At 46.1% G+C, this 24,629-nt stretch overlaps 1 protein-coding gene across 2 annotated transcripts in view; it reads right to left on the bottom strand.

Annotated features, from left to right (window-relative positions):
- SETD3 (SET domain containing 3, actin N3(tau)-histidine methyltransferase) overlaps positions 1–24,629 on the bottom strand; it is a 55,740-nt gene that overhangs the window by 5,841 nt on the left and 25,270 nt on the right. For both annotated transcript variants that reach the window (XM_077267352.1, XM_077267351.1), the window contains exons 6-12: positions 21,235–21,307; positions 20,040–20,296; positions 9,104–9,162; positions 6,597–6,711; positions 5,359–5,433; positions 4,491–4,657; positions 1,179–1,264 (exon numbers count right to left, since the gene is read on the bottom strand). In XM_077267352.1, the coding sequence (XP_077123467.1) occupies positions 1,179–1,264; positions 4,491–4,657; positions 5,359–5,433; positions 6,597–6,711; positions 9,104–9,162; positions 20,040–20,296; positions 21,235–21,307 (832 nt within the window). The remainder of the gene's footprint in view (positions 1–1,178; positions 1,265–4,490; positions 4,658–5,358; positions 5,434–6,596; positions 6,712–9,103; positions 9,163–20,039; positions 20,297–21,234; positions 21,308–24,629) is intronic.

The following is a 24,629-nucleotide window of genomic DNA, read 5'->3' as shown; positions in this document are numbered from 1 at the left end:
TTAATTGCAACTGTTTGAACTTGTTACCTGTATAAGAGACACTTGTCCACACACTCAATCACACTGCAACCTCTCCATCATGGCCAAGAGGGATGAAATTGTAGACCTGCACAAGGCTGGGATGGGCTACAGGACAACAGGCAAGCAGCTTGGCGAGAAGGCAATAACTGTTGGCACAATTATTAGAAAATGGAAGAAACACAATAGGACTGTCAATCTTCCTCGGTCTGGGGCTCGATGTAAGATCTTGCCTCGTGGATGATTCTGAGAAAGGTCAGGAATCAGCCCAGAACTACATGGGAGGACCTGATCAATGACATGAAGAGGGCTGGGACCACAGTCTCAAGCATTACAGTTAGTAACGACTGCACTGTACTGAAGGGAGGATGGATGGGGTCATGTATTGTGACATTTTGGCCAACAACCTCCTTCCCTCAGTAAGAGCATTGATGATGGGTTGTGACTGCGTCTTTCAGCATGACAATGACCCAAAACACACAGCCAGGGCAACTAAGGTGTTTCTCCGTAAGAAGCATTTCAGGGTCCTGGAGTGACCTAGCCAGTCTCCAGATCTGAACCCAATAGAAGATCTTTGGAGGGAGCTGACACTCAATGTTATCCAGCGACAGCCCCAAAACCTGAAAGATCTGCAGAAGATCTGTATGGGAGAGTGGGCCAAAATCCCTGCTGCAAGGTGTGTAAACTTGGTCAAGAAATAAAGGTTTCTGGCCAAATATCAAGTTCTGATTTTCTATTGTATCAAATACTTATTTCATGCAATAAAATGCAAATTACTTATGTAACAATCATACAATGTGATTTTCTGGATTTTATTTTTAGATTATGTCTCTCACAGGTGAAGTGTACCTGCGATAATTACAGACCTCTCCATTCTTTGCAGGTGGGAAAACTTGCCAAATCTGCAGTTTATCAAATACTTATTATCCCCACTGTACGTTTATTAAGACTGACCACAAGACCTGCTGCATCCTCAAAGGAGTCGCCTTTTTTAATACAGACTAGCTGGGTTCACTGTTTATTAGTGTCCCCAGAGGCGGACCCCCGCACCCCCCCCCCCCCCATCTCCAACCTCCGACGAAGCCTTATGGCTAGAGTAGCATTAAGACCCCCACAAGCATTTGTAATGCAAGTCTGTGCATACATACGGTATATCTTACCTTCACTCATGCAGAAGACTCGCAAGAAAGCCAGAAGCTGAGCCGATATTGGAGGCTCGGTGATGTGCAGCGCGAACACACTGGACCTGTGCACAGACAATAGCATTAACACCAGGACCGTTCACATTGCATTCCTGTAATGAGAGTCCCAGGATCTGCTCTGGGCTAATAACTTCAGGAACCGGTCCAGTACTGACGCTGCCTGCTCTCCATACATCTCCCAAAGGTCGTATTCTCCAATCCTGAGGATCGGGAATTCTCCAAGCAGGACCCAGTCTCCATATAAAGCCGATGGAAACAACCACCTTTTGGATCATTAGCTCGGATGAAGAGAGTAGTGGGGCACAGTATGGCGGTATGTAAAAGAGAAGTATAGGTCCTAATAGCTGGTGGCTCAGTGGTTAGCACTGGTGCTTTGGAGCGCTGAGGTCCTGGGTTCAAATCCCACCAAGGACAACATCTGCAAGGAGTTTGTATGTTCTCCCCGTGTTTGCGTGGGTTTCCTCCGAGTTCTCCGGTTTCCTCCCACATTCCAAAGACATACTGATAGGGATTATAGATTGTGAGCCCCAATGGGGACAGTGCCAATAATGTTTGTAAAGCACTGTGGAATTAATGACACTATATAAATGAGTAAAATAAATAATAGCCAGCTTCCAGTAATGATGTGCCAGCACTGCGAAATCAAGAATCTAAGCCCCATGCAAATTAGCGTGAAAGTGCACTGACATACGTGCACCGACACGCCCCATTGCACTTCCAAGCCAATTTGCATAGAGCTCCAAAACTGGATTCTCAGTGCTGGCAAAAAAGAGGTATGTAGGGTAGAGTTTAACTTAAAGATTTGCAGGGTCCCAGTCCATGGTCCCAGAACCGGAGTCCTGCGATCCTCCTACCGGGCATCCAGCACAACATCAAGGTGCGCATGACATCATGCTGGACATACTAATCAGGAGAGGCATGAGGGATGTTTCAAGGTAGAAGGAGGATGGAGCACAGGACTCTGGTCCGGAGGTCATGGACAAGGGTCCTGTGAGTTTTTTCCCCAACACTGATCATTTGTCTTGCCGCACTAGGAGCCAGCCAGCTATATGACTGGTATTGCTAGTAAAACACGTCTGACAAGTTTACTTTAATTGCGCCTTACAAAAATTTTAGATGACCTCCTCACACACTCACAGGAATCCATAAAAATGTGAAATCCATTTTCCAATATCTTACTTTTATGATCAATACAAGCTGAAGGCCCCCTGAGCCTGATGGTGCACTACTGAGACTCTGACCTCATTCACATCACCCTTCACCTCTGGATTACAGTCCTACTTGCTGAGTTATTACGTTTTCCAGAAAAATCTTAAAAGTCATTTAATAAAATGTCATGACTTACAATGGGGGAAATAAGTATTTGATCCCTTGCTGCTTTTGTCAGTTTGCCCACTGGCAAAGACATGAACAGTCTATAATTTTAAGGGTAGGTTAATTTTAACATTGAGAGATAGAATATCAAAAATAAAATCCAGAACATCAAATTGTATAAATTCTATACATGTATTTGCATTTTGCAGTGAGAAATAAGTATTTGATCCCCCTGGCAAACAAGACTTAATCCTTGGTAGCAAAACCCTTTTTGGCAAGCACAGCAGTCAGACGTTTTTTGTATTTGATGATGAGGTTTGCGCACATGTCAGGAGGAATTTTGGTCCACTCCTCTTTGCTGATCATCTCTAAATCATTAAGAATTTGAGGCTGTTGCTTGGCAACCCGGAGCTTCAACTCCCTCCATAAGTTTTCTATGGGATTAAAATCTGGAGACTGGCTAGGCCACTCCATGACCTTAATGTGCTTCTTTTTGAGCCACTCCTTTGTTGCTTGGCTGTATGTTTTGGGTCATTGTCTTGCTGGAAGACCCAGTCATGACCCATTTTTAATGTCCTGGCAGAGGGAAGGAGGTTGTCACTCAGGATTTTACAGTACATGGCTTCATCCATTCTCCCATTGATGCGGTGAAGTAGTCCTGTGCCCTTAGAGAACCACCCCTAAAACATAATGTTTCCACCGCCATGCTTGACAGTGGGGACGTTGTTCTTTGGGTCATAGGTAGCATTACCCTTCCTCGACACACTGCGAGTTGAGTTAATGCCAAAGAGCTCAATGTTTGTCTCATTTGACCACAGCACCTTCTCCCAATCACGCACAGAATCATCCAGGTGTTCATTGGCAAACTTCAGACGGGCCTGCACATGTGCCTACTTGAGCAGGGGGACCTTGCGGGCACTGCAGGGTTTTAAACCTTTAAGGTATAATGTGTTATCAATTGTTTTCTTGGTGACTGTGGTCCCAGCTGCCTTGAGACAAACAAGTTCCCCCCGTGTAGTTTTAGGCTGATCTCTCACCTTCCTCATGATCAAGGATACCCCACAAGGTGAGATTTTGCATGGTGCCCCAGATTGATGTTGATTGACAGTCATTTTGTATTTCTTCCATTTTCTTGCTGTTGCACCAACAGTTGTCTCCTTCTCACTTATGGTTTTGAAGCCAATTCCATCTTTACGCAGGTCTATGATCTTGTCCCTGACATCCTTATAAAGCTCTTTGGTCTTGCCCATGTTGTAGAGGTTAGAGTCTGACTGATTAATTGAGTCTGTGGACAGGAGTCTTTTATAAATGTGACTATGTAAGACAGCTGTCTTTAATGCAGGTAACGAGTTGATTAGGATTGTCTAACTGGTCTGTAGGAGACAGAACGCTTAATGGTTGGTAGGGGATCAAATACTTATTACTCACTGCAAAATGTATATAATTTATACAATGTGATTTTCTGGATTTTATTTTTGATATTTTATCTCTCAATGTTAAAATGAACCTACCTTTAAAATTATACACTGTTCATGTCTTTGTCAGTGGGCAAACTTACAAAATCAGCAAGAGATCAAATACTTATTTCCCCCACTGTAGATGGGGATGAAATCTCAACCTAGTGTCACCCGCAAGCAGTTTACATAATCTTCTCCAGCACAATATAGGTTAAAAATAAGTGATGTAGCAGAACCAAACTGGATATTTCTGTGTGTGATTGACATTCTGTATTGTAGGACCACCCACAGTCGGAGGACCACTAGTATGAAGACAGATCAGGCAGCCCAGTACCACGCAAATCAGCAAGAAAAACGGTGCCAAGTGACAAAGTCAGCCCTGCTTTATCTGTAAGCTGTGGTTCAAGTTGCAGCGTAAACAACGCACCCTGTAGGTCGGATGTGATGTGGCAGATGACAAACCCACTTCTGCCCCAGCAGCAAAACCCATTGTACTTACGTAGGTATGCCGGCCCGTGCCAGGACTTCGGCCTTCATGGCATACAGCCGGTCACTCTTGCTGACGCCCAGTTTTATCTTCACCCGGTCGTGAGCGTTATTCTCAAAGAAGAATCCGTTGTGGATGACAAACTCGGCATTGGACCGAGTGCCATAAAAAATGTAAATCTGGGGATGAGAGACGAGTCAGGATTAAAAGTCAGACAGACGGTACAAAAAAGGGTACGCAGAGACCTCTTTGGGTTTAATGGAGGGCTCTCGCTGCTCTGCTTATCCGACTGCGATAGCAAAATAAGAAATCATCTGCCTCCCACCCCATAAAAGTTACTGTGACCGCTCGCTCCATAGATGGCGTCTGGTGTCAGCCGGCCCAGACACACAGACAGCGGAGCCCGCACTGCCCAGCAATCTGTCCGCACGCTCATGGCAGCCTAGAAAATAAAGACTTAAAGGGGAAAGCCACCTAAAGGTGTGCTGTTCCGCTCTGTACACTTTTGAGTTTCACCCATTATCATAGTTTACCAATGGGGACCCATTGATCTTTTATTGATAGGTCATCAATATCAAAGTAATGGCCTATTCCCAAGTTTGGAAGTTATAACTTTCCAATTTCTGAGAGTCCGACTTCCATCGACAACCGGAGTGGAGGTCGATCATCCATTCATTCTTATGGGAGTGCCAAAGACGAGCCAAAATGTGAGACCACCCCTTTAAGGCTCTTCTGCAGAGGGCGATATAATAGAGGGGGTTACCCTACGCAAATTATCATTTCTCTAAGTAACGGAGGCCGCTCTAATGATAAGACGCTCTCAGTGGACGTCGCGCACTGCCCTTCAGGCACAAAGCTGCCGTGGAGAGTCAGCCCTTACCTGCTCGCCCTCCTTAAATTCCTGCAACGCCACGCACTCGCATCGGTCATCCTCCAAATTATAACCGGTAGTTATCTAAAGCAAGAGGAGAAGTAATGAATAAAGATGTGGTCTCATTAGATACCATTTTACCTGAAGCAAGATTGTCTCTTTAGACGGCATAAAACATTAATGAAAATCATTCAACGTGCGACTCTGTTCCACCTGACGTGACAGGTTTGGAGATGAATATTTTATGAAACCTACTGGGGATCACAAACGTGGTGGCGGATTTAGAAAAGCAAAACTGGATTCTCACTCGACACCTGCCTTATGGAGACCGGTCTGAGGAGGAGAAAAAAAAATGGTCCCCAAGTGCAGCGGAAGACACATTTAGTGCTTCTGACAAGGAGCCCGGGATAGAAGATATGGCCACATTTACCAAATTAAGGGGGCATAAGGGAGACTGGGTTTTGAGGAGTTGATAGAGGGTCTCATGATCAGCTGTTACCATTGGCCAAACCTGACAGTAAGTATTCAGTTTCCCTGCAGTGCCTCCGCAGGTAAAATGAAGTATTACACACTGTCCATTCATATTGATAGGGTGTCTGTGTAATTCAAGACTGTTTGGGACCTCCAGAACAAGAAATGCAGTTCTAGAAAAGAACCCCCCAAGATTAAAGGTTACCTATTGTTTTATTCAATATTTAGACCCATTAATATTTAGCCTCTTTCTTAGCAGCGCATCAAGAGTAGTTTTGCCCACAAGAATGGCATGGAAGTTTAATTTGGTTAAGGTCCTACCCATGGGACACCCACGAATCCTAAGGATAGAGGGGGCCACAGTATGGATTTGTATAGGGGATGCCCCAGCCACAAAAAAAGATCTGCAGGTCGGTCCCATTCACTTTAATAGGGATTAAGAACCTGCTGGTTAAAGAAAAAAAATTGAAGGTGGGCACATCCTCAGGATTGTTCGGGGTCCCACAGCTGGATTATAAAGTTCCATCCTAGCAATATGCCATCACGTTTTATGATGGGAAACCCTTTTTTACTTGAATAATCTGAGCGGCAACCAACAAAGCCCGCAAATTACAACTCCCACAGGAACACCTATAGGAGCTGTATTGAGGCCTTGTTGGTTGACATCCTGCTGCCCAGTCTAGTTATGCAGGAACTTGGGAAAGCTGGGTTATGACTGAACTAAACTGACACTACGGACGGCCCAGTACTCAATACACTGGTGTCCAGTTACTTACCAGGCCGTTGGTGTGATTACACATGTCCCATAACGGAATCAGCGCCAGGGTTACCCGAGATCCATCCTCGGTGGGAATCTGATTCTGTCGGGTCATGACGGATGATACAGCCCACCTGCAGCCAAGAAAAGGACCCCCACAGGAGAGTATATGAAGTCATACGTATTTTATGATGGGGAGGGACGGCAGAGAGTTCTGCAATGAAATGCAGAATTTACAAATCGCTATAGGCAGCTGATAAGACACCGGGGGCGATGTGCTACTTTGTAGTTATCCCTGCGAGTACAGTCCATAAATAAAATACTTCAGTGATTGATGGGAGCGGCGTCCGGGGGCCAGCGGATCATTGATTTTAATAGAGCGTTTCAATAAAACATACGACATGAGAAATACTGCACGGTCATCTGTTCTGTCGCTTACCTCACAAATAATTGGCTTCTAATCAATATTAGTGTGTCTGGTAATTATTTTTTTTCATTTTTAAAATTTTTAGGATACTTTTATTAGGAGGTGTGATGTAAGTAAAGGGGAAATATAACCTCCCTTGGTGCAGAGATTCCTTAAATGGTTGCTGTCGTTTCATTAAACTTCACATTGAATCAATAATACTAGCAAATAAATATCTCATGAGCCACTTCTCCCCCCTCGACACCTGAACTCATCATTTACGCTATAAAGAAAAAAAAACAACAACAAGTCTTGGCAATAAGGGTCACCAGCTCACTGAGAGATTAGATAACAGTTAACTACTGAAGTTTATGGAGAGGGGAGTAGAGTAAGAAGTTTTCAGCTGCTGCTTTCTAGTAAGGGTTTTATCTCCACCTAGTGCTAATTTTACAGATACACTGCTTGGTAATGCTATGCATTATCCTACCTGCTGCGGCTTTATAATAAGGTTTTTATTTCACCCCAGTGCGGCATTCACAACTACACTGCTCAGTATTGATGTATGTGGTTCTAAATGCGGCTACATTCTAGTAAGGGTTTTATCTCCTAGTGCTGAACTCACAATTACACTGCTCAGTAATGCTATGTATTTCCCAAAATGCTGCTACTTTGCACAATGATTTTATTTCACCGGCGTGCTGAAGTAACAGCTACAGTGCTCAGTAATGTCATGTAGTCTCATAAATGCTGCTGCTTTCTAGTAAGGGCTTTATCCCACCATAGGCTGAATTCACAGCTGCACTACTCAGTAATGCAGTATATTATCCTACATGCTGCTGGTTTTACTAAGGATTTGATCTCTTGACAGTGCTGGATACACAGCAATACTGCTCAATACTGGAATATAATGTGTTCCATGCTGCCACTTTCTAGTATATGTTGAATTACCCCTAAAAGCTGGATTAATAGTTACACTGCTCCTCTCCTGAACACGTGCTACAAAGAGATATTAAAGCAGGAATCACTTATGTCTGTATATAAGACATCAGAGCTGCTACTCTATCCACTAGCTCTGAGACAACTGAAAATGACAGTTAGAGCCTCTAGAGGGGATAACTGCAGTATCAAAGTCAAATAATGGCCCATATGGTGTCGTGCCACACATGCAGCTTATGTGCTGAAGTCACCTGAAGGCGCCACAACCTCTAATAATGCAAACAGTTTACTGTAATAATAATTATATATATATATATATATATATAGCCTCGACCAATCAGCGACGGGCACAGTATCGACGTAGATGTCATAATGGTTGCCATGGCGACGATGATGTCATAAAGGTTGCCTTGACCAATCAGCGACGGGCACAGTCTGCCGCGAATTCTGGAATCATCATTGTCCATATACTACGGGGACATGCATATTCTAGAATACCCGATGCGTTAGAATCGGGCCACAATCTAGTATATATATATGTGTGTTATATGTGTGTGTATATATATATATATATATATATATATATATATATATATATATATATATATATATACACACATACATACATACATATACACACATACACACATACATACATATATACACACATACATAGTTTCCCACATGCGAAAGTAAAGAAAGATGTTGATGTAAATTTCACAGCTCAAATGAGGGATAGAAAAAAAGCAACAAAGAGCAAGTGCAGCACAATCATATGAGCATGATTGAAAAAAAAAAAAAATTATTTTTGTATTTTTTTTTTTTTTAAATCATAACAACTCGCACTTTACAAATGCGATCACTACATTAAAATGTTATCCCAAATCTGATCTCACCGTCAGCCCTCGGGCGCACATGATCCACACCTGTATTCGTGTTCAATTTTTCTATACCCAATTAACCTTTTTTTGTGTACATGACACATTTCTCCCAAGCACTAAGAATGAACCCCTAACTGAAAGACTTGTCTCCCTTTTGACTTCTCCATTAGGTAGCGGTCTCCCCTCTATATAAATCTAAACATGTGCAAGGATATGTAAATACCTCGAGTCTTGTTGTAAATATAGGAAATACACAATTAAAAATGACTGGGAAAAATATAATAAAAATGATAAATAACCAACCTGTAGTCGTCGAACGTGAAGGCATCCTTTAGGGGCAGCTTGCTGGCATTGGGATGAGTCTGAGGTTCCAGGAAAAAAAAAAAAAATAGAAAAAAAAAAAGTGAAAAACGTCAGAAATTGCTAAGCAAAATTTCATAATTTACCTTCCTAACGAGAGCCAAATGAAACAGGAGGTGCCCAGAAATGTTACGCAGGGATCATCGTGCTATTATGTTCTCATATATCAATGTCAACTTAATTTGTTGTGCCCAGCAGCTCCCATTAATCTGCGTCTCCGGATTCTGAGACAGAACTCGCAGGCAACGCAGATTTAACAATATAAGGTGGACGCTATGGACAGGGAAACGGCCATCATTTATACATGTCAGCGAGGAAGCAAGAATTAATTAGGCATTTCAGTTTACACTCTCTAAACAAATGTTTCAGACAATTTTTTTTTTCTTCCTCATAAAAAAATTATATATATATATATATATATATATATATATTGTAATTCTTTTTTTTTTTTCTTTTTATTCCACACCATAGCATACACCAATGGTTGTCCTTACAAACTGATGGGGGGCCAGATCTCATCATCAGAGACCCTTTGGCAGAGATAAGCTGTTGCCCGATTGGTTGGCCAGACATAATGTACACTTTTTTTGCCTTTGGAGGGATTTTTCATCTTATGAAGCATACACATGACAGCATCAGTAGAAAATCTTTCCACCGTACACCTCCAATACCCTTTTTTGCTTGAAATTCTGGAAATCATTTGATTAGTTCTATGTGATCACGGAATACAGTCGGCGTCAAGCACCAGGGTCAGCAGCGTCTTAGGAGCCCACTGTGCCCAGGTTTCAAATCTATGACATCCACCACACGTGTAGAAGGATCTGTACATTGCACATCTGTGTCAGGCTTTGCTTCATGCAGCGCAGGGGACGGCTGTGTGATACAGATGGCACCCAAGGCAACAGTAACAGCAGCATTTAGAAGGATAGAAACAGGAAACTTTTTATCTTTTTCTGACCGCCCCATTGGTTCCCCACGACATGACTGCAGGGAGTTAATAGCATTGTAATGGCTGCTAGGGGACCTATTGATGGCCCCCATGTCTGCCTTGTAGACGGACCTTTGTTTGGTATTCACAAGAAATTGGTTATTTTACAATGCACAGCAATAATTACAGCATTGCCGTGTATTTCACAAGTGATCAATAATGGAGGAAAAAAAATAAAATATGTTTGAATACTACAAAATCTATAAATTAAAATGATATTTTATAATTAAATCTATAAAATGAAAGATTATTTTTTATCATCATCAACAATATATAAATATCAATTACATTAAATTAGAACATATAAATTAAGTGATACAAAATAATAGTACTATTATATAAAATGCTAATATTGTTTAGTATTTTTATTGTATTAATAATAATAAGTTCATATCATCTCCCTCTCCTGGGAAGCAAAATATAAGACTGAACAAATGTAACCGTATCATTAATGTTATGCTATTTTATGCCACATGGGATAGAAAAATGTAAAACAAACAAACAAAAAAAAAAGAAGATCAAAAAGTCATATGGATCCCATGTAAAGATAAAAAAAAACTCTAGCTCATAGAGAAGAAAAAAAAAAGCCCGGATATAATGCTGTCAGCGGAAGAATTAAAGACAAATCTAAAATGCTATATAGTGGGCTTTACCGCCCCTGGTGCCCACATGGAGCCACGCTGCGGATAGAGGACGACTTCCGCCTCGTCTTAACTTACACAATTATTCGGACAGATCGGATGCAGACTATAGGCAGGCACTTATGGGTTAAATCCCCAAAATGACTGACATCGCTTTTCAAGAATCTGATGAGGGAACCCCATGATATTATTACGGACCCGAGAAGGGTTGACCCCCCAGAGGTGCATTGTACGATCAGACCATTCCTCGGCGTCCCCCTATCTGCCGTCTTCTGTGCGTCCCCCCTATAAGCCGCACTCCAGCCTTTGATGGCGGCCGCGGCGTTCTGGTTATGTAGCAGAATGTAATCAAACACTTCTGCCTGGCGGAGAGGCCTCCTACCACTGTTAATGAAGCCCCCGTGTCGTCCCCGGTTTTCCTCCTGATGCATTAGCATCTGGAGTGCGCGGCAATTCATCATCCCTCACTGTAATGTGCTCGCTGGCACCGTGTGCAGGACAGTAGGGGATGAGGCAAAAGTGGCTCAAACTATAAATCAATTAGAAAACAAAAGCCGGAGCTCACTGAGCAATTTGAGGAAAATTATACACTGCAAGACTGCCAATTGGGTGGGAGATCTCCGTGGAGGCTTCTCCCACCCCCTCCTTGCCATGCCCCTATAAGACCCCTTTCATTCCCACCTCCTCGAAGATTTAACTCGTTAGTGTCACATCAAGTCCTCGTGAAACTCCAACTCCCATCAGGCCATAAAGTAGCCAGTGACCCACCTGGTTGGAGGTCATACCTCCTTGGTGTCATATGGACAGATTAGAAACACTGGAAGTGCGGTGCAAGTCATACAACCAGGCAGCACATCTAAGGTCCGGCGGCTGCCATAAGCCTGGACATTTATGTTATGGTGAGAACCAGCAGCAAGAAAGGACAAACGTGGCAACCGTATATGAAGGTCAGAAATAAATGACAATTTCAGTAGGATCAGATAAGAGAAGGTGCAGGCCTCTAAAAGACCCTCATTCTGCAGACCACCATCTCTCCTGAAGAGCCCATACACAAAGCCGAGGATCCCTGTACTCTCTACCAGAAAGTTGATGCCAGACTTCTCTGGCAGCTCCCGCTGAGCAAAACAAGCGACTTGATAGTCCAGCAAATGGATCTTTTTATTCTCAGATATCACTGGTGGGGAACAGTCAGGAGGCCCACATAAACATTAGACTGTCAGCCAATCCTGCCTATACAAGAGGGTTCGGACGACTTGTCAAATCTGTATGGAGGTCTCTAGCAGATGAAAGTCATAGAATACAACAACCCATCTAATGTCAGGCGGCTGCCGTAAGCTCGTGCATTTAGGTTATGGGGAGAATCATCAAATCAGGTGGCAGCAAAAAAAACAAACAGATGAATAACAATATATGGAAGATATCAAACAATCGAATGATGACCACATTAGAGAAAAATCGAGCTGCGGGGGGGGGGGGGGGGGGGTGTGAGACTAAGGAGGGGAAAAAAAATAATGGAGGAACGGACCGATGAGCTGACCGGGTGGATGGACGCAGTCAGGCTGTGAATTACTGTGGCCAAACCTCAGATTGTATAGTATGGGGAGCAAGAATTCGATCGTAGCCTGAGTTTCTAGAAAGAGTGTCTTTGGCTTGGGGGGGCAAATACTCACCTCCGTGTATCAATGCTAAATATTAATCCACAGCACAGTAAATAGTTGACATTTTACTATATTGCGTACAAATGATAAAATACAAGAGACGAACGTTATTTATACATGGAAACTATTGTGGAGAAGAAAAAAGGTGGAGGATTAAATGGGGGATTTACAGTGACAACAGTGTCATTCTACTGCCACCTGGTGGCAGGATGCAGTGTTCACCGGCCGCCTATAGAGCCCTCACTAAGGATGTTGCCAGCAATACTCCATATCTGGGGTCTGCACCCTCTTCCATACAGCTTGCACGCGCTGTCTTTAACTCTATAGTTGCTGCCTTCATGCATCTTTAGGGTTAAGAGGACTTCGATTCATTTTCGCTGTCGCCAGCCGCGTTTCAGTAACATCTTAGGAGTGGGGGGAGGGTTTGGGAACTGCAGGAAAGGTTTATGAGATGATAAATCCATTTTTTATTAAATGAGAGCCCCCTGCATGACACCGGAAAATCATTTAGTAAACAGCGATAGTCGGCCACATGTGGGGTCCGGCTCCCCCCACCGCCTCGTAATCACAAGGATAAATGAAGGCGTTTATATATTACCTGTGGGATCCTTCAGCTGCTGCCAAACTACTACTCCCAGCACTTTAGCAGCCTGGATGGGACTGAGCTGCAATACCTGGCACTGCCACTTCTACATGTACGGCGCTGTGCCTTGCGACAACAATGTGATTGTCGTTGTCAGCTGATCAGTGGGGTGCGGGCAACCTCGTCAAAACGCGTGTGTATGAGAAAGCAGGAGACTGTGGTGGCCCGAGACCGCAACCTAAGGCCCCTTTCACACATCAGTTTTTTGCAGACAGTCACAATCCGTTGGCTCGATGGATCCATCGCAGATTGTGAAAAACTGATGCGACGGATCCAATTTGGATGGATCCGACTAGCGGATCTGGCTAATTGGATCGGAGCATGCTCCGTTTAAAAAAAAACCAAAAAACGGAATCCGTCACTGGATTCCATCATTTGACAGGTCCGGCGCCCATAGGCTTACATTCGAGCAAACGACAGATTGCGACGGATCCGTCACTGTCCGATTTTTCGACGTACACAAAAAACTTTACTTTGTCCGTTGTCTCCGGCCGCCGGACAATTGTCAACGGATCCGGCGAACGACTGATGAAACGTGAGGCCATCTGTCACGAATACAAGTCTATGAGAAAAAAACGGACCCGGCAGCATCAGTCGCCGGATCCGTTTTTTCAAAATTCGACAGATTACGACTGATAGCAAAAAAACTGATGTGTGAAAGGGGCCTAAGGCCGGTACCACATGTTCAACCTTCAAGGCCTCAGTATGGACCGCCACATCCAGACCACGAGACTTTTCTGTACAGGTCAGAAGACCAGTAGCTGGTCAGGATATGGCGGTCCGTACCCAGGCCGCGAAATTTGGACATGAGAAACCGGACGATACATTTTAACAGGCTACTTCTGCTCAGTCTGATCAGATTTTCTGAATTATCAGATGCCACATTAAAGAAATTAATAGGATAGTTTGGTCTGTGAACACGAGCCACAAGGGGTTCTACCCCCAGCCCACCTGTGATGACCAGTACTGGCTATCTCAATTCCAAATATTTTAGGAAATAGCTTGTAATACAATTCTTTAAAATATATATATATATTTTTTTTAAAGTTAAATCTTCAGAAACTACGCCACCCCAGTCCAATGGCTTAGTCAGATATTGCAGCACAGCTTGATTCAAATTATTGCTGCAATACCAGACACAGCCGTGGCCGGGAGCCTCCACCATGGTTTTCCCCTTTAAGCCTCCGGCCCTCGCTTCCATACGACATGCGGTTCCTGACAGGAGGCATTAATCCCCGTGTCTTTCATCGAGTCTTTGAAACTTTTACACGTGTAAGTGCCGCAGCCGCAATCTCCCCTTACAAGTGGCAGAACACAAGGCTGGGGGGGGGGCAAGAAACGCTGCAAGAATATCAAGCATTTTCCCGAGGACGTGACGTGTCCGCCCGTATTACACCTGGATAAGAGGAGAGGGACGAGGCTGCTTATCGGGAGGCGCCGCCGGAGGATCAGGGATGATGAATGGAGGAGGCCCGGGAACGGCGATTATGTGATTCCCTGGTCGCGCACACATGGATGCGGCTGATGCTCGGAGACATGACTAATATTTGGGAGGTGTAAGGGGCGATGGGATGATGGAGCACCGGGGCGCAGGAACACATCGCACTGCCGCCGAAGATTCTCATCATTATGCAAAATCTTGTTCCCCGTCATGGGAGCCATGTAAGAAGTTTCAGCGAGGACAGGATGAAGCTAGAAAGTTTATAGCAAAAAAGCAAAAACAAACCAAAAAAAACCAACGACTTTTAAAGGGGAAGTGCACCTCTGGAATTGCAGGGGTCCAACCTCCGTGACCCCTCATTCTGCCGAGCACATGCACCGCCCCGCTATTCATTCTCTAAGCGAGAAATGCCAGAAGACCCCTTTACTAACCCATTTTAGTCAATTCTTCTATCTTTAAAAAAAATAAAAGATGTGCCTGAATATATTTATTTCTTATAACTGTTCCTCTGTTATTCTTCTTGGAAATCTAAGCATAAAACTGACCAAAGTTGCCATATGATCCCAAAGCTTGCAGCGTCGCAGCATACTGGAGGTGAACAGGATCACGCTGCAACCCACATGCATTACGCTGCCATATAGCAGCGGCACACCGCAATCTCTGGCCGCCCAACTGGGTCACTGACAAAGGCAAAGAGCTTGGACAAAAAAGTCTCCAGATTTTGTCCAACTGAGGAAGGCCCACAGAGTGATCGGGGCAGCGGTGCGCATGTTCAGAGAGTTACCCACAATCACATCCTCTGCATTGCTCCCACCAGTTATGGCCACTGTGGCCTTATACGGCCCATGTGCGCCCACCAGAGACACTGAACGGTCTCATTCCCATAGCTCTGCCTGTAGTACGGGATTCTAGGAGGATTTGTCGTTTCTCCCAATATAGTCATTTATAATCAATACTTGCATTCCTCCTAAAGGAGCAATTCTGGAGAAGAATTTGTGCAGTTCCTCTGTTATTCCTCCTGGAAATATACAAATGCAGACAATGTAGGGACACAGCTTATTGGGTAAAGGGAAAGATAACACCCATATGTCAATTTACTCATATTTCCAGGAGACATAACAGAGGAACAGCACAATGCAGAGTTGTAAGGAAACAATTATGCAAAATTGTGCCTTTGTGATGAATACAAGACATTACTAAACATGGGTCTTCGGTAAACATAAATGTAATAAAGGGGCGGCCAGGAGGCGAGAGGCGGCAATGACGTCACATCGGCAGACATGTGCCAGCATGCAGCAGGTATTGTGCACGTGCACTATTCTAATGAATAGGATAGGTGTGTATCAGACAACGCACAGAGGGTGCACGTGTCCCAGCAAGGGGCATCAGACGACACACAGAGGGTGCACGTGTCCCAGCAAGGGGCATCAGACGACACACAGAGCGTGCATGCGTCCCAGCGAAGGGCACCAGACGACGCATGCGTCCCAGCGAGGGGCATCAGACAACGCACATGTCCCAGCGAGGGGCATCAGACAACGCACAGAGCGTGCACATGTCCCAGCGAGGGGCATCAGACAACGCACAGAGCGTGCACATGTCCCAGCGAGGGGCATCAGACAACGCACAGAGCGTGCACATGTCCCAGCGAGGGGCATCAGACAACGCACAGAGCGTGCACATGTCCCAGCGAGGGGCATCAGACAACGCACAGAGCGTGCACATGTCCCATCGAGGGGCATCAGACAACGCACAGAGCGTGCACATGTCCCAGCGAAGGGCACCAGGCGACACACAGAGCGTGCACATGTCCCAGCGAAGGGCACCAGACGACATATGCGTCCCAGCGAGGGGCATCAGACAACACGACGCTCAGAGGGTGCACGTGTCCCAGCGAGGGGCATCAGACAACGCACAGAGCGTGCACATGTCCCAGCGAGGGGCATCAGGCGACACACAGAGCGTGCACGTGTCCCAGCGAGGGGCATCAGACAACACACAGAGCGTGCACATGTCCCAGCGAGGGGCATCAGACAACGCACAGAGCGTGCACATGTCCCAGCGAGGGGCATCAGACAACGCACAGAGCGTGCACATGTCCCAGCGAGGGGCATCAGACAACGCACAGAGCGTGCACATGTCCCAGCGAGGGGCATCAGACAACGCACAGAGCGTGCACATGTCCCAGCGAGGGGCATCAGACAACGCACAGAGCGTGCACATATCCCAGCGAGGGGCATCAGACAATGCACAGAGCGTGCACATGTCCCAGCGAGGGGCATCAGACAACGCACAGAGCGTGCACATGTCCCATCGAGGGGCATCAGACAACGCACAGAGCGTGCACATGTCCCAGCGAAGGGCACCAGGCGACACACAGAGCGTGCACATGTCCCAGCGAAGGGCACCAGACGACATATGCGTCCCAGCGAGGGGCATCAGACAACACGACGCTCAGAGGGTGCACGTGTCCCAGCGAGGGGCATCAGACAACGCACAGAGCGTGCACATGTCCCAGCGAGGGGCATCAGGCGACACACAGAGCGTGCACGTGTCCCAGCGAGGGGCATCAGACAACACACAGAGCGTGCACATGTCCCAGCGAGGGGCATCAGACAACGCACAGAGCGTGCACATGTCCCAGCGAGGGGCATCAGACAACGCACAGAGCGTGCACATGTCCCAGCGAGGGGCATCAGACAACGCACAGAGCGTGCACATGTCCCAGCGAGGGGCATCAGACAACGCACAGAGCGTGCACATGTCCCAGCGAGGGGCATCAGACAACGCACAGAGCGTGCACATATCCCAGCGAGGGGCATCAGACAATGCAGAGCGTGCACATGTCCCAGCGAGGGGCATCAGACAACGCACAGAGCGTGCACATGTCCCATCGAGGGGCATCAGACAACGCACAGAGCGTGCACATGTCCCAGCGAAGGGCACCAGGCGACACACAGAGCGTGCACATGTCCCAGCGAAGGGCACCAGACGACATATGCGTCCCAGCGAGGGGCATCAGACAACACGACGCTCAGAGGGTGCACGTGTCCCAGCGAGGGGCATCAGACAACGCACAGAGCGTGCACATGTCCCAGCGAGGGGCATCAGGCGACACACAGAGCGTGCACGTGTCCCAGCGAGGGGCATCAGACAACACACAGAGCGTGCACATGTCCCAGCGAGGGGCATCAGACAACGCACAGAGCGTGCACATGTCCCAGCGAGGGGCATCAGACAACGCACAGAGCGTGCACATGTCCCAGCGAGGGGCATCAGACAACGCACAGAGTGTGCACATGTCCCAGCGAGGGGCATCAGACAACACACAGAGCGTGCACATGTCCCAGCGAGGGGCATCAGGCGACACACAGAGCGTGCACATGTCCCAGCGAGGGGCATCAGACAACACACAGAGCGTGCACATGTCCCAGCGAGGGGCATCAGACAACGCACAAAGCGTGCACATGTCCCAGTGAGGGGCATCAGACAACGCACAGAGCGTGCACATGTCCCAGCGAGGGGCATCAGACAACGCACAGAGTGTGCACATGTCCCAGCGAGGGGCATCAGACAACGCACAGAGTGTGCACATGTCCCAGCGAGGGGCATCAGACAACGCACAGAGTGTGCACATGTCCCAGCCAGGGGCATCAGACAACGCACAGAGCGTGCACATGTCCCAGTGAGGGGCATCAGACAACGCACAGAGTGTGCACATGTCCCAGTGAAGGGCACCAGGCGACACACAGAGTGTGCAAGTGTCCCGTGAGCACTTTCTGATACACAAGCACAATTTCCCCAAGAACATTAATGTGCCTTTTTCTGTCAGTCAGAACGCCAGCAACCAGTATGGCCTCCAGCGCAGCTCCCTTCAGCGTGGTCACACAGCTTTCCAACCCCTCTGCACAGCAATTCTGCCCCAGAAGTCTGGAGGAGCAGTATTGGCAGCCATGTTAGTTGGTCACCCAGCTTTCTAGAAACATGTGAAGTGAATGTGCTCCTTGGAGATGCGCTGGCGGAGTCAGATTTTATTCCTGTCTGACGCGTTTCACACCTGCTTCTTCTCATCACTTCGGGCCACAGGCCGGTTTGGAACAGCAGCTGCAAAACATAAAATGTGTGTTTTCTTCCCGTCCGTGGAGTCTGCCGGCCAAGCTCAGGGTTATTCGCTCTCCCTGCACAGAATCCAGCCATTTATGGGCAAGCCGGTGAGTGAAAGCAGAGGCCAGCTGAAATGTTTATGGAAAGCAGAGCGGCCTAACCCTGCCGTCCACGGGTCTCGTTCAGGGGATTCATTAACCCTTTAGTGCCCGGTTATCCGGTGGGGAGATATGTGTTGGAATCCTCGATCTGCTCCTCCCTGTGTGACCCAATGTCAACTTCACCTTGGAGGCCCGTACAATAACAGCTGCAAAACGTCCCCGCTTGCCTCCTCAAAGAGGGTCAATGAGGGGGGAAAGGGATTTACAGGAGGAAAGATCTCTATAGAAACACTGAAGACGGGGGCCAGTTTTGGGGTCACTGTATTTCAGGGTCCCTTTTAAAGGTCATATGATATTGGGCAGTAGTAATAAACAAGAAAAAAAAAATTTTCCTTGGATTTTGTAATTACGGTAGATACTTCTATAGAGGATCCCTTTAACTATGGATGCATTTATTTAAAAAGACATAAGAAAAAAATCACAATAGAACCATGTGTCACATGTTGCAGCTGTAAATGTAATAAATGAGCATGCAATGGTTTCTGCAGAACTGGCGAGATTTTTAATTTGATAGTTAATGGGTCAATAACTAGATTGCCGGCCACCTCTTTCAGTATGGGAGAGCGCAGAGTTCAGACCGGCAGCACGACCATGCTGTCAGCATGCAGGAGCGCACCGCCTCTGGCAAGCAGTGAGCTGGAAGGCTGGGGAGCGGTGTGCTCCTGAAGGAAAAAATAATAAACAACCCCTTTAAGCGCACCTGCACTTCAACAATCATTTTCACTGCTCTGATGAGTCGGATGTAAAACAAGCAACGTAACTTTCTACCGTTTTGTTTACAGATCCTGTGCAGATCAATGTGTCTCCATGGTTACAGACTACAAACAAACCCTGTGAAGTCTGATCCCAGCATGAAATGTTTCAGTTTTTTGAAGTCTTATGTCTCCTCCATGGTTACAGAAGACCAAAAAAAATAAAATAAAATAAAATTCCGGAGTGAATTCGGATTCTAAAATCATGCGTCACTCCTTTGAAAAGAAGACAAGGTAGTAACTCATGACTGCTGGGCTCAGACTACTCTGGGAATGTTTGTAGTCTGTAACCATGGAGACACTCAAGTCTGAATAGTTGCTGTATACACAACACAATAGAAAAACTTGAAAAACCATGACTTATCCATGTTAATCTGGGACAACCCCTTTAAGACTTTTTGCAAAGTTGCTTCATTTATTACACATTGGAAAAGTTGCTGCAGATTATTACACGTGTTGACGTGGATTCACTCACAGATCAGCGTCCATACCTGGATGACTTTGTAGAAGTAGGCGTATTGCCGGGCCGTGTTCTTGTACTGGCTGAAGACATCATGGATGGCCTGTGTAGACTGGAGCTGCTGCACCTCTTCCTCCTGGAAGTACAGGGGGGTGTCATACTCGCTGGGCAGCGTCTTGATGTAAGGGAGCCAGAAAGAATTGGGATTCGCTCGCTCGCACAACAGGTGGAACGCCAGGGTGATGTTCCCCATCGCTTGCAGAATGCGGTCCTGAGAGTACAGAGACCCTAAACATACAGAGGAGGGATTATTGCCAAAGTAGAGAAAGCAATGAAACACTGGAGCAATACTTAAAGGGTTAACCCAAAACAAGCTATCCCCGCTCTACACAATGGGGCATACCTTTCTGATGGCTGGGATGCCCACCGTTCCTGAGAATGGGGACTGCAGCCTTGTCTTGAACAGAGTGGAAAAGGGGGCGCTCTGCCTCTGATCCATTCATGCTTTATGGGACGGCCGAGCACAGCACGCCGCTAGTTCCAGCCGTCCTATAGACGATGTGTGTAGCAGAGGCCGAGCGCGCATATCTCTGCCCAGGACAAGGCTGCGGAGCCCCATTCTCAGGAGTTCAGGTCTCCATCTGAGGCTCCCAGCACTCAACATCCTATGGATAGCCGATAACGTTTGATCCCTGGACCAACCCCTCTATAAAGTGAGAAGTGAAGATAAGAGGCGCCAACGTTTTATAGCAGTCCCCATCTCCAAGTCACAGTACTCTTTCCACTCTGGACAGTTACGACACCTCTACTAGTTAAGGATGATGCGGGGACCCCTGTTTCCTACAAGGAGAGGGGTCCCTGAGGATGGAGCCACATCTACTCTGCTGATATGTGAGATAACGGTGTGATGCCTATGGCAAACTTAAAGGTTCCTTATTAAAAGGTCACATACCTTTAAATTACATTGAAATGCAAACTTATGTATAGCATTTAAAGTATATATTGTGCATTGCACTGGCATTAAATGTGGGATGTAGCAGAGCCGATAACGCTACCGCCCTATGGAGACCACAGATAAGTGGACTGGGACGATCACAGACGTGGCAAGTAACAGCCTCAGCTCTGCTGCATCTACTGAGCAGGTAATCCCAGACCAGGCCTGAAGCCCGCCCAGGAACTAGGCGCTCACTCTCCGACCGGAACAGCGGGACAGACCATGTTCTTACCCAGGACTGAGTGCTTGGCAGACTCCACAGTCATCAGTAACCTCCTTGGTACCCAAAGGAATAACTCTTCAGCCTGTGGGGGAGAAACAAGCCTTTAGTCTCTGAGTGGCCCAGATCTCTCCATGCTTTACACCGCAGCATTGCTCACTCAGATTGCTGCACGGCTGCTGCCAAACTCGAAATTTTGATACTTAAAAAAGTAAACGAAGAAATGGGAAAAACGACAACACACCAGTAAAAATCTCTGAATAATAATTTGGAAAACCATCTGACTTATCTCTACTGTTATCAATCGCGGGAAAGAAATGATTATGGACAGCAGAGTGTAGCGGGGACTGAGCAATCAGAGATTAATGTTACTTTTCTTATAACAGACGGATAAATGTATTCTGTGATTGAGTTTGCAGATAACAATCCACGTGCAGCGGAGGAGCGGCGCGCTATTATCCGGCCGGCCATTAATATACACCAGATACCTGCTGACTCCATTTACTGCGGACACAATACAATCTAGAATTTTTTTATTTTTTTTTACATAAAAACTGCCTACAAATCATGTGAGAGTGATCTGTGGGCACAGCGGGAACGCCGAGAACATGCAAATGACATAACACGTCCCAACAAGCCACAAAACCGCCGCAGAGGCGACTACTGCAGGCCAAAAACAAGGGGTAGTGACGGATTATGTGTAAAGTGAAAAAGAGAAAAATATTAAAATGAAATAATTGTATATGAACGGACAGAAAAGACAAAAGGCAAAGAATCAAGACGTGGACGCTGATGATAGGCTGGTGGATTACACTTAGGTCCAACATTCAGGACTAATTAAAGGGATATTCCAACCTAAATAACAGATTATTGAGAGCCGAACCGGCCAGAGGAAATCGGGAAGGCGACTCCCCAACAGATCAAAGCAGTATCGGTACAAACCCCCCACCTCCTGAACATTCGCTAAAAGGGTCCCGAGACCCCCACCTACTCTGCGAAGGTAAGAGACGCAGCACTGTGAGCTGTGCCGGCATCAGCAAACAGCAGGGGCCCGGAAAAGCCGACATGCAGTGCAAAACTAGTAACGGACGCAGCCATATTCCAGCTCTGCATCGGCTTCAGCCTCATCACAGATGTCCTGCCCCATCTACCATTATCAGCGGCACCTCCCAGCAATATGCGGTCATGCTACTACACGGAAAACCTTCTATACAGATGCTAAGTCCTGCAGCAATAATGTTATTATGGAAGCATCCCGTTGTTAAAAACCCCTGGTGGTCACAGGCACCAATCAAGTGAACCTATTATATGGTGTACACTTATATTAGTAGGTTGTCTGGTCACGATATATTAATGACCTATCCAAAGTACATCAATATCACATCAATGGGGTCTTATACACGACATCCCCACAGATCACTGTTACAAGCTCAATCTGAAAGGAGCAGCAAACCGCCGCTACAGTCAGTGTAGAAAATAGCAGCTGATCTGCAGCACCCTGCAGGGGCCGCTACACACTAACAAACTTTCACATCCGGTCCCTGCAGGAGCATAGAGGCTCATACTCATTTCAGAGAAAAACAGACGAGTGCATTCCAAGAAAAAAAAAAAAAAAAATCGAATTGCACTCGGACCAATGTTATTCAATGGGTGACATCTCACTCGCGATTGTTTTTCTCAGCTGAAATTGGACTTAAAAAAAAAATAAAAAATAAATAAATCGCAGTATATCTCAGAAGAGACTCACCAATTTAAGTCAATGGGTGCGAGAAAAAAAAAAAACTACACACAGCACTCGCACCATGGAAAAGCCGGCATTTCATGTGCTGCATACAGTACACTGACAGGTTTGAATAGAATAATAGAATAGATATATACATAGAATACATAGGTATATAGATGTCAGTGACACATATAGATATATTTTGTTAAAAAGTTAAAATATATTATATGCATATATATTACAGTACAGACCAAAAGTTTGGACACACCTTCTCATTTAAAGATTTTTCTGTATTTTCATGGCAATGAAAATTGTACATTCACACTGAAGTTACCAAAACTATGAATTAACACTAGTGATGAGCGAATATACTCGTTACTCGAGATTTCCAGAGCACGCTCAGGTGACCTCCGAGTATTTTTTAGTGCTCGGAAATTTAGTTTTCATCGCCACAGCTGAATGATTTACATCTGTTAGCCAGCATAAGTACATGTGGGGCTTGCCTGGTTGCTAGGGAATCCCCACATGTAATCAAGCAACAGATGTAAATCATTCAGCTGCGGCAATAAAAAATAAATCTCCGAGCACTAAAAAATACTCGGAGGTCACCTGAGCATGCTCGGGAAATCTCGAGTAACAAGTATATTCGCTCATCACTAATTAACACATGTGGCATTATATACTTAACAAAAAAGTGTGAAACTGAAAATAGGTCTTATATTCTAGGTTCTTCAAAGTAGCCACCTTTTGCTTTGATGACTGCTTTGCACACTCTTGGCATTCTCTTGATGAGCTTCAAGAGGTAGTCACCGGGAATGGTCTTCCAACAATCTTGAAGGAGTTCCCAGAGATGCTTAGCACTTGTTGGCCCTTTTGCCTTCACTCTGCGGTCCAGCTCACCCCAAACCATCTCGATTGGGTTCAGGTCTGGTGACTGTGGAGGCCAGGTCATCTGGCATAGCACCCCATCACTCTCCATCTTGGTCAAATAGCCCTTACACAGCCTGGAGGTGTGTTTGGGGTCATTGTCCTGTTGAAAAATAAATTCTGGTCCAACTAAACGCAAACCGGATGGAATAGCATGCCGCTGCAAGATGCTGTGGTAGCCATGCTGGTTCAGTATTCCTTCAATTTTGAATAAATTCCCAACAGTGTCACCAGCAAAGCACCCCCACACCATCACACCTCCTCCTCCATGCTTCACGGTGGGAACCAGGCATGTAGAGTCCATCCGTTCACCTTTTCTGCGTCGCACAAAGACACGGTGGTTGGAACCAAAGATCTCAAATTTGGACTCATCAGACCAAAGCACAGATTTCCACTGGTCTAATGTCCATTCCTTGTGTTCTTTAGCCCAAACAAGTCTCTTCTGCTTGTTGCCTGTCCTTAGCAGTGGTTTCCTAGCAGCTATTTTACCATGAAGGCCTGCAGGACAAAGTCTCCTCTTAAAGGGAACCTGTCACCCCAAAATCGAAGGTGAGCTAAGCCCACCAGCATCAGGGGCTTATCTACAGCATTCTGTAATGCTGTAGATAAGCCCTTGATGTATCCTGAAAGATGAGAAAAAGAGGTTAGATTACACTCACCCAGGGGCGGTCCCCGCTGCGGTTCTGGTACGATGGGCGTCGTGGTCCGGGGCCCCCCATCTTCTTACGATGATGTCCTCTTCTTGTATTCACGCTGC

Source organism: Ranitomeya variabilis, chromosome 1 (genome assembly GCF_051348905.1).
Source record: "Ranitomeya variabilis isolate aRanVar5 chromosome 1, aRanVar5.hap1, whole genome shotgun sequence".
Classification (NCBI taxonomy): domain Eukaryota; kingdom Metazoa; phylum Chordata; class Amphibia; order Anura; family Dendrobatidae; genus Ranitomeya; species Ranitomeya variabilis.
Note: the sequence above shows the minus strand (reverse complement) of the source record. Positions and strands in the feature narration are given on the sequence as shown.